Below are 9,853 nucleotides of genomic sequence, written 5' to 3' on the forward strand. Positions count from 1 at the left end.
TGCATTGCTTAATTAATAAATTATTTGGAGCACGTTCTCTATAACCCAGCTCTACTAAAAATAGGATATAATTTCATGAACCATATTACTGTGTAACAGATGCAACTGCTGAGAATTCATGATCTAGTCAAAGAAAAATATGTAGTCAGTAAACTACAACTTGGAAATGCAGTCTTGGTCAGCTGTGCTGCAAATGTAGGTAACAAGTTGACCTTCTGCTGCTATGTTTATGCTCTAAAGAAATGAATAACACCATAGCAAATAGGCTGCCATTATACCATAACTTTTTATTAGTTCATCACTTATTATGCAGTCGTTTGCAAGACTGTAAAAAGAAAAAAAGTTGTTATTGTAAAATACTGAATGTGTTTGATTTCCCTCACCCCCTCTGACTCCTTACTTAGCTCTAGTTAACCAGGGGGCTGACTCATCTAATCTAGGTAATGTGGGCCGAAGCATTTTGGAAATGCAGAACACTTCACCACCTTTTGTTAAAAAAACGGGGAATTTGCTGCATTTACTTGGATCCAGACTCCCTTCAGCATGAAAGGCGGTGCCTGTGAAACACCATTTTTCTCTCCCAAGAGCCTCCTTAAGCACTACTGTAAGAAGTGAGAGTATGTTGGCACCTTCGGCTTGCTTTAATTGATATGGGTAGGTCTGGGAGAAGCTGTTTCCTCCGCGAGGCTTTCTTAGCCTTGCCTCGAATGTTTCTTCTAGGTTGATGAGTGCAAATTTGGGCAATCACCATCACCCAGCAGTCGCGGGACCTTGCCAATTCTGTAGATATGGCAGGGTCTTGCAGTTTCAGGACTGCAGCTCCTCGGGCTCTTAAATGCAAAGTGTTTCAGGCAACACCAACAAATAGCTATGTGTTAGGATATGAAGTCTACAAGGAGTAAGAACAACAGCAGAAAATGAAAATATATATGCGTATTTTTTTTCTCTTGAAAATGTATATATTCCTAATTTTAACCTGCTGTAGTAAAATATGTGTGTATATATATACACAAATAAATAATTATTTGTTGTATTTATAAATACTTCTAAGTGTTTACAAAACCAGAAAGTGATTGGCTCCCTCCTAAATAATGTTAGAAGTAAAATGTTCCCCAGTATACTTGCATGTCAAAGACACAGTAATGCTCAATGAAGTGTGACGTGATGAGAATTTTTCTGTGTGCTTTAGAGGGGCCAGGATTTCATCCGTGGAATAAAGTGGGAACTATTTCTGCAAGACAGAGTCCAAACATTGGCAAAGGAAGTTTTAATAGATTTTTATATGACACAAAGCCAGAAGTATTCATAAATGACTGATGTCTCAAATTCCATGGCAAAAATCCTACCGAGTTCAACAGAAGATTTTCCCTTGACTGCAGTGGTCATGAGATCAGAAATGAGGGAGCAAAAATCAGTTTCTTGATGCTTAGTATGTATTTTAACATTATAAAACGTGTTACCCACAGCGTTAGAACAGCTCATTCATACAGTACTTCTAATTAGAAAAGCATGATCAGGAGGCCCTCCAGAAATTTGTGAGGGAAATCTCTGACTGCTAGTTAATGGTTCTGAATTTTGAATGCTTCTTTCCAAGTAGGGTAAGGTTAAGTGGAGCAGGTAAAACTGCTACTTTTGTACATATTTTGTTGGTTATAAACACCACTGACAGCAATACTCCTTCTGTAAGCAGTTATTAAAACCAGTGGCATCAGTCTAGTTGCACTCCATTTTTTTAAAAGATCAAACAACAGTGCTGAGCACCCTGTTAGTGGTTAAGTAATAAAATACAAAATTACCCCTTTTAACGTGGTATATGACATTATGGGTAGAGTTTTCCAAACCCCCTCACTAACACAGTCAATTAGTAGCCTAAGCTACCAGTCATTTTGAAAAATGTGGTTTAGCTTTTTTGGTAACATTTGCCTTAGATTCCAAGCTCTTTCTGCTTGATGGACTAGTTTTACTCCAGTGAAATAAAGACACTCCATTTCCAAAATTTATAGGGTTCATTTATTACCTCTAGTAACATATTATACTGTATAAATACTCTATCCTTGTTATATGTCCTTTTAAAAAAGCGATAACTTAGAAGATCACATTAGACAAGAAGTATAAAAATAAATACGCTCATTATATGCATTTATTACAAATTATAACCCTTCCCAGAAGGGAAAGAAATATAAAATACTTATAAAGTATATAAAATCTATAGTAATATATTTTACTATATACATATGGAAAGCCATATTCTCTCATTGTCTATGGACTGGCACAAACTTTAATTATGCGAATGTTGGTGTATTGCTGTGGATGGACCTGCTATCCTTCAGCTTTGTCTTCCCGCCTTATCAGTAATTTGAGCACTACAAACCCATCAGAGGCCACGGAGGAGAGGTTCCCATTCATAGCGGGATTTCTTTGATCTTTTTTTTAACTCAAATGCAAATAATTTTCATTGGCTGGGGTAAGAGAAAAGATCTGAATGTGAAAGCATGACTCAAACGCCATCAGTCTGTTTGACAGAATGGTAGGACCAAGCTCGAATCAGAAAAGCCAGTGGAAGGTATGCAGAAGGCACAAAGAGCAACTACTCAGAGATGCTACCGGCTCCATGAAGATTTCCACTTCTTCTAGCCTCTGGATTACATATGTCACCACAATGGCACTGGAGTGGATGAGAGAAATGGACAGGTACATTGGGATGACATAAAGATACTTTTAAAAAATGATATTCTAGTTATCTGTGGAGTTGACTGACTGTTCTTGATATTGCTTACTCTTTACAGGTAGAGAATATGGCTCTATTTTTATATAAAACTATTCTCTGAAACAATAGCAGCCGTGAATGACAGTTAAAGCTCCTTTTCCAATCCTGTTTTTTGCCCTTCGTGAGGTAGGTAAGCCCTGACCAATTATTTTAAGCTATCTTTTCTGCTCCCCTTTCCCTCCCCTTCCTATAAATGGGGACTTGATCGGTACCACAATATAAATCCAAAAGAAAGGAAAGATAACCGAACCCCAAAATCTTTGCTTAAATGTTTCTTGGGCACTGCTCATGTTTTGTTTAATTTATAACAGACTTAAAAAAAGGCAATTATAATGCCCTCGGGCCTTATCTGCTGAAGACAAGTGAGTGACATGGGTCTGCTATCCTATCAAATTTTCAGTTGGCAGGGTATTTTTAGGATGCAATGCCAACTAAAGCTATTTGCACTGTCCCACCTCAACGGATCCTCACCATGAATTCTGTATGCAGAAACACATGTGCTGCCTCTAGCCCTCTTTTTTTCAGTGCATTGTTCTGAAGGAAAAAAGAAATAATAAAAAAAATTTAGCTTTCCCAACTTATACTATTTAACTGCAGTCTGTAACGTTGCAGAAGTCTATTAAGTGTTTCGGTTTCTTGGAAGGCTCACAGCTTTCTTGCGGCAGCACACTGCCGTCGTAAGAAACACATTTCAACAATCTCTTCTTGAAACCTTTCCCGCATGTCTTAGAGCAGGGCGACCAGTCCCCCAGCTGCCACTGCGGGCAGGGCACGTCAGCGCAGGGACGGACATCGCTCGGCTTCAGCTCCCGAGCGCAGTCTGTGGCTGGCCGCCCCTGAGGGTCCCGGCACTCCACTGCCCGCCGCTGCCAGCCTGAGCCGCACGACTTGGAGCACTCGCCCCACTCCTCGATGACCCACTCGGAGGAGATGATCTCCCTAATGGCATTGAAGGACTCTTTCTTTCTGCTGGGCGCCTTCTCCGACCCAGGCTGTGTGGGCTTCTTCATGAAATAGGTGAACTTGATCTTGGGCTGTGGCAGGTCCCCCACCGTGAGGACCTGGATGGTCAGAGGCTCCTTCAGAGGGCTGAAACTGCGGATCCTTTCCAGGGCGGCGGAGGAGCCGCTGTACCTCAGCACGCTGCCCTTGTAGGTGATGTCCTGCTCCAGCGTTGACAGGGTGTAATCGCCGTTGAGGATGTAGGTGCCATCTGCAGCTTTGATGGCGAGGAAGCTGCCGTCATGCCTTGCGCCCCTGTGGTTTCGCTGCTTCACCTCGATGTTCGTTGCCCCAGCTGGAATGGTGACAACGTCATGGTAGCCAGGTCTGTCCAAGAAAAAAGAGAAAGACTGAATCCTCTACTCTTCCCTGGGAAAAGAGAAGCAGCTACCCGGCACAAGACTGAATTTCATTTGAAGCCTTAAGCTTATGAGCTGCCAACATAATCAAGTTAATGGATTAAGGGATTTGCAAAGTCACATCCCACGTTATCGCTATGGGAGAGGCATGCCCATGTGTAAGGGGCTTTCTTTCACTGGGATCTCACTGTAAGTTATCTTCAGTCAGGTGGCTCTGACAGATCCAACCTCAGTTCCAACGATAAACTGGGACAACATCTCACTGACTTGGAAACCCAAAGCTTACACACACAGAACATTCACAAGAACAAAATAACAGCAGCAGTCATATACTCACTTTGCTCTAACAAGTGTGCCAGACACTTTCTTGCAAGTGGATCCATTGCCACCACAGATACCGCATTTGTCAAACTTCTTATTGGATCCTATCATGCGGTCGCAGCCAGCCTTTACACACTGTCCCTGGACGCAGACAGAGGTGGAATCAGGGCTACATGGGGTACCATCCACAACCTTAGCAGGACACAAGCAGTAGGGAGTTGATTAGAAGATGCACACTGCATTGAAATCGCATAATACAGACACATACAAAATGCAAAATATGGACAGGTGGAAGACCTGCAGGACCCGTATTTTCAGGGCTTTTGAAATTAAAAACCAAAGCAGCCCATTGATAGTTGGAGCTATGTAGTGCTACTTCATCTCACTTGCAAAAATGGTGCCATCGTGACAGGAGAAAACAACCAATTTCAGTTTTTATTAACACTCCTCCCCCCGCAAAAACCTCACAGAACTGCTTTGCTGATTTCATATAAAGAAAGAAACATTGTTTTCTAATGTCACTAGAAGGTAGTCATGTCCTCGAAGTACAGGACCAAAATTACTTTTAATGGTGTTCAATGTATGCTTTATTTCTAGGAGTACTGCTCTACAAAAAAACATCTGTGTCATTGCCCTGGTAGTTATTGGCTCTCAACAGCTTATGACAGTGAGTTCAAGTAGCTATGCAAGATGAACATTTTTCCTGTTGTTTATTTTAAGCTGTCAGCGTATTAGTAACCGGTATGAGAAAGCACCAATGTTTTGGCAAAGAACCACCCCGGTTTTCCAAACATATCTCAATGTAATCAAATTGGTGGAAGGAGAGGAAAGGAAACTAGGGTGGAGTGGGTAGAAGAGGCGGTATGCGTGAAATAACTGGAAGGACTGCGCCAGAATATTTAAAGCATGCTCGCACTGATCAAGCTGTACATGTAGGAAGAGGAGAAGGAAGAATCTAGCTTAAATACGAGAAAGACATAATTTCAGATTTCTACACTGCTTGACTCTTAACTTCACATAAAGAGTTAGAGGAAATAAAAATCCTGTTCATGATTAGATGGGAGAGGTATAGTTTTGAAATACCTTTGGCTGTAAAACAAAGAAGTATCCTGTTCCTTTTGCTCTGCAGACCAGCTTGCATCTGTCCTTTGGGGAGACACCAGCAAACTTGGGTGTCCACTCCACTGCAGGTCCACTTCCAAAGGGAGACTTGGAAAACTCATTGTGCTTTTCACATTGTTCCTCCCTAAAGGTTTTGCCTGCAGGCAGAGGAAAGACAGGTGGACATTAGATCATCTGTACATGCTCTTCCTCCACGAGATACCCTTCCTCTACCTCAAAAAGGGGGGAAAGATTACCGTCATTGTCCGGACAGTCCTCAATGTTACATGATCTGTATTGCACGCGCTTCCCTTCACAGTATTTCCCCCCGTTCCTCGGGATGGGGTTGTCACACTCCCTGAAGGAGTACTGCACTCCACCGCCGCAAGTCCGGGAGCACTCTCCCCATGGCCCCCAGGACCCCCAGCTCCCATGCACTGGTGTCTGGAATGACAAGCAAAAGCAAAACAAAGAAGTTAATACAGTAAAAGCAAAACAAAAACAAAGCACAAAACCCATAATCATGCTCATTTTTACCTAAGCCACTTGTAAAAAATAGCTCTAAGTTGCCTCCATTTATTCAAGCCCTATTAACTGATTACTCCCACTGAAGCATTACCTGTGCTACTCTGCAACCCAAGATATATTCTGATTTCTTTTTTAATACTTACATCATAATGCTTCTTCTCAGTTTTATTCACACACTTGCCATTCATGCACCACTTCCCTTCCCCGCAACTGGTGCCGTCTGCCCAAGGGAAGTGTTTGGTTTGGCACACAAGCAGTCCTCCAGAAGTGCCAGTACACCACAGCGTCGTACACGTACTGGCTGCATCGGGGCAGTGCTTGGACTCATCTCCAAATGTAAACTGGCACTGTCTGTTGGCATCATACAATGTGCCAGGCAAGTCAGAAGGGAGCTGGATTGGTTTGTGGGGCTTGTCCAACAAACACTCACCTGAAAAGGAAGAAAAAAGAAAACAAAAAAAAAGCAGATGATGCTGTCAGTGAGGTCGGTTTCAAAAGGGAACTGCATTTGCTTTGTAACATAAGTCTTTGAGCCAATTTGTGCCACCATTTTTGTAAAACTAATGGTCTTCTAAATTCATTGGCAGCATTCAAAAGGTTAACTCTATGCTGTAGCAGAAAGCACTCCATTAAGAAAAAGGAAAAAGAAAGAAAGAAAGAAAAAAGCTCAAAGCAGTAAAGCACAAGAGCTTAAATGCCACATGAATGGAAAGCTTAATAAACTTACCATGACCATTATCCAAAAATGTTGTAATCATGTAGGCACTACATGGAGACCACGGCTGGCTGCGATCCAGATTAGAAAGCATAGATGCCATCATGTGGAAATCCCGGCTTATTCCATTAATACCAGCACACTGCTTTGCATCGTCATGAGGCATGTTAAACACGTGGCCTTAAAAAAACCAGAGGAAAGTTCGTGATTTTAGGAAGTCTGTCCTATGCATTACCAATACTATTTTAAGTATTACTCTAGAGCGGGTCATAGCTTGGTCTTTAAATAATAACCTGAATCTGAATACTGTGAAATTTTAAGCAGATGACACTGTATCTTTGCTCCCCTCACAGGCTTCTCACATGCTTTTTTTCTGCAATCAGTCAAATACACCGCTCTTGCAGACAATGCCGTGCAGACAGGATTTGCTTTCCACAGTTCAACCCTGCCACAAGGCAAAGCTTTGCCTCCTACTGACTGCCCCGGGGAGCCCAGGGTGCTCCGTGCCTCGCAGGGCGAGCCTGCAGTGCAGGCTAGGCAGTTCTTTGCTTTACGGCATCGAGCTGGCTTCAATTAATCATGTGAAATCGCCTTTCAAAGTTTCAAGTACCTAGTTCGTGGGCTGTTGTAAAGGCAGCCTGTAAACCATCGTCTTCTATGATAGAGCAACTGCGGTTTAGATCACAAACTGTTCCCACATCAGCCATCCCAAGAGTATCACATGTCTTGGCACCACAGAGGTCCTGTAAAAAAAGGCAGTTTCATTATTAATCAGATCAGAGACTTAACCTTGGCAAGAAACATCCAGCCCTGGCAGTTTGCCTTTACTTATGGAAAGAGCATAAATATTCAGCACTGCAATGGGTATAATGGCAAAAATCTGTCTTTGGAACATACACAAGGGTTACACGTAGAAATAAAATGCATAATTTCCATACTAAATCTACTAAAAATATACGAGGCAGAAATACGTTGCACATACTGTGAGTTTCACCTGAGATGGTGCAAACAGCAAAATAAACGACTAAATAAAAAGCAGTTCATTTCATTCTCAGTCTACTTTGCTGAAGCTGCGATGACACAAGACTGCCTCTGAGCACTTCTTTGGAGCTCTCCTGGCAGAGGGGGCCTCTGGGGGTAGGGAGCAATGGGTGTGGGGATGGATTTGACCTCCGTGTCCCTCACCTGCCTGGTGAAGAGGATTGCTGTGTCGTAGTGCTCCGCGTGCCGGTCACTGGGCGGGTTGTGCTGTTTCTGCCAGCTGCAGAAGTTTCTCAAAGTCAAGGCCGCGTTGGAAGAGATATCGGGTCCCTTCCGCTCCTCGTAAATGACCATGATTTTCACCACCACGAGGCTGATGGAGTTGCGGATGCTGGGGTGCTTGTACAGCTTGGCCGCCACGGAGAGCAGCGTCAGGAGATAGTGCTTCAGCCCGCTGCCGTGGAACTCGGCCATGGACTGGTCGGCTACCAGCATGGTCTCCACATAGCGGGGGCTGGACACAAACCTCTTCTTCCTTCTGCTTCTCGTTTCTGCATTAAAAAAGGGAGGGAGAGGGAAGGAAAGTGCAGGTGAGCACAAGAGAAATGCCGCTGCAAGAGACCACCGTAATGAACCCCAAACCCGCTGATACTCACGATTTGCACCTAAGGGATGTACCCCACGGCTCTGCGCCCAGCTCCCACCCCCAAACTTCGGCAGCCCTGGCTGAATAACCCCTCCAGACCGCCGCCGGGCGGAGGGGCAACACTTGCACCCAGGTGGGAACATCCCCCCGCCGCCTCTCGGGGTGGGGATGAGGGGGAAGCACCGGCCGGGGCCCCGCCGTCAGCCCCCGTCGGGGCCGGGGCGCAGGCGGGCGCAGGCCGAGGCAGATCCCCCCTCCCCTGCCCTGCCCTGCCCGTCCCCGCGGAGGGCGGTGCGACGGCCCGACGGTACCTGCGTGCCCGGCGGGCTCCGGCCCCCCCGCCGCCACCGCCTCCGTCTCCGCCTGGGCCACGGCGCAGCGGGCGGCGGGGGCGGCCCGGCGGGTCCCGCGGAGGCGGAGGAGGTGGGCGCCGCGGCGGTGCGCGGTGCCGGGGGCCGGCTGGATGAGGTACTGACGGCCCCGCAGGGAGAAGGCGCCGCGCATCCCCGCGCAGAGGCTGAGGGCGGCGGCGGAGCTGGGGTCCCGGTTGACCGTGCCGGAGTAGAAGCAGCGGGAGAGGTCGTCCTCCGGCGGCGGCGGCGGCCCGCCCAGGTACTGCAGGGTGAAGTCCGGGGCCAGGAAGCTGCTGTCGGGCTCCAGCTCCAGCGTCAGCCGCTCCCCGAAGGCCTCCAGGCGGAAGCGCTCCCGGCCGCCGGCAGCGCCCAGGCGCCGCGGCACCACCAGCGCCTGCCGCTCGGCGGGGAGCTCGGCGCTGCACAGCCCCAGCAGCGCCGCCAGCACCGGCAGCAGCGCCGGCACCGGCAGGCGCCCCCCGGTCCTCATCGCGGCCGCCGAGCTCGGGGCGGGGGAGGCTTGCTGCTGCGGCCGCTGCCTTGACGGACCCCTTTTTATCTCTTTATTTATTTATGTAGGAATATATATGGCCTGGACCGTTTGCTTTCAGGTTTTGGGGGGTTCCCTCAGTTTCTTTCTCCGGGCGGGGAGGGCGGGGCGGGCGCCGGGTCCCGCGATCACTGCAGAGGCGGCGTCGGCTTCCCCATGGCCGGGACGCGGCGGGGGGGAGCGAGGGTCTGCGGGGGGAGCAGCCGGTGCCCTCTGTCCGTCTCTCGGTCCGTCTGTCCTCTTTCTCTCGCTGCCGTTTCTTCTTCCCGCCTCCTCCTCGGCTCTCCCCAGCAGCAGCGGTCGGGGAGAAGGCTCCGGCGAACCTCCGCTCGCCGCTCCGGCAGCCCCGGGACGGTCCGGCCTGCACTTCCACGGCCCCACGGGGCGGGGGGAGGCGAGCGCTGAGAAGCCTCCCGTCCTTGCAGAGCGGAGCAGAAAGCGGAGTGAAGGCCACCCCCGGCACGCCGGGCCGGGCCCCCTCCGCTGCGGTCCGGGCGCCTCCGCCGTGCGGGGTGAGTGCGGCAGCCGGG

General features: G+C 47.7%; 1 protein-coding gene across 1 annotated transcript; it reads right to left on the reverse strand.

The window, feature by feature from the left end:
* Positions 1–1,991: 1,991 nt before the first annotated feature.
* On the reverse strand, positions 1,992–9,263 carry ADAMTS1 (ADAM metallopeptidase with thrombospondin type 1 motif 1). Its single transcript, XM_030019834.2, has 9 exons — positions 8,732–9,263; positions 7,979–8,325; positions 7,404–7,536; positions 6,806–6,973; positions 6,222–6,508; positions 5,808–5,994; positions 5,533–5,708; positions 4,466–4,641; positions 1,992–4,096 (listed from the first exon to the last, which is right to left on the reverse strand). Exons 1-9 carry the CDS (start codon positions 9,261–9,263, stop codon positions 3,355–3,357), a joined length of 2,748 nt encoding a protein of 915 aa, XP_029875694.1. The 3' UTR covers positions 1,992–3,354.
* Positions 9,264–9,853: the final 590 nt, after the last annotated feature.

Source organism: Aquila chrysaetos, chromosome 7 (assembly GCF_900496995.4).
Source record: "Aquila chrysaetos chrysaetos chromosome 7, bAquChr1.4, whole genome shotgun sequence".
Classification (NCBI taxonomy): Eukaryota; Metazoa; Chordata; class Aves; order Accipitriformes; family Accipitridae; genus Aquila; species Aquila chrysaetos.

Coding starts and splice junctions, on each gene's coding strand:
- ADAMTS1 (XM_030019834.2), bottom strand. CDS start 9,263: ATGAGGACCGGGGGGCGCCTGCCGGTGCCGGCGCTGCTGCCGGTGCTG. Junction 5,709..5,807: donor GGACTGTCCGGACAATGACG/GTAATCTTTCCC, acceptor CTCTGCCTGCAG/GCAAAACCTTTAGGGAGGAA. Junction 4,642..5,532: donor TCTTTGTTTTACAGCCAAAG/GTATTTCAAAAC, acceptor TGTCCTGCTAAG/GTTGTGGATGGTACCCCATG.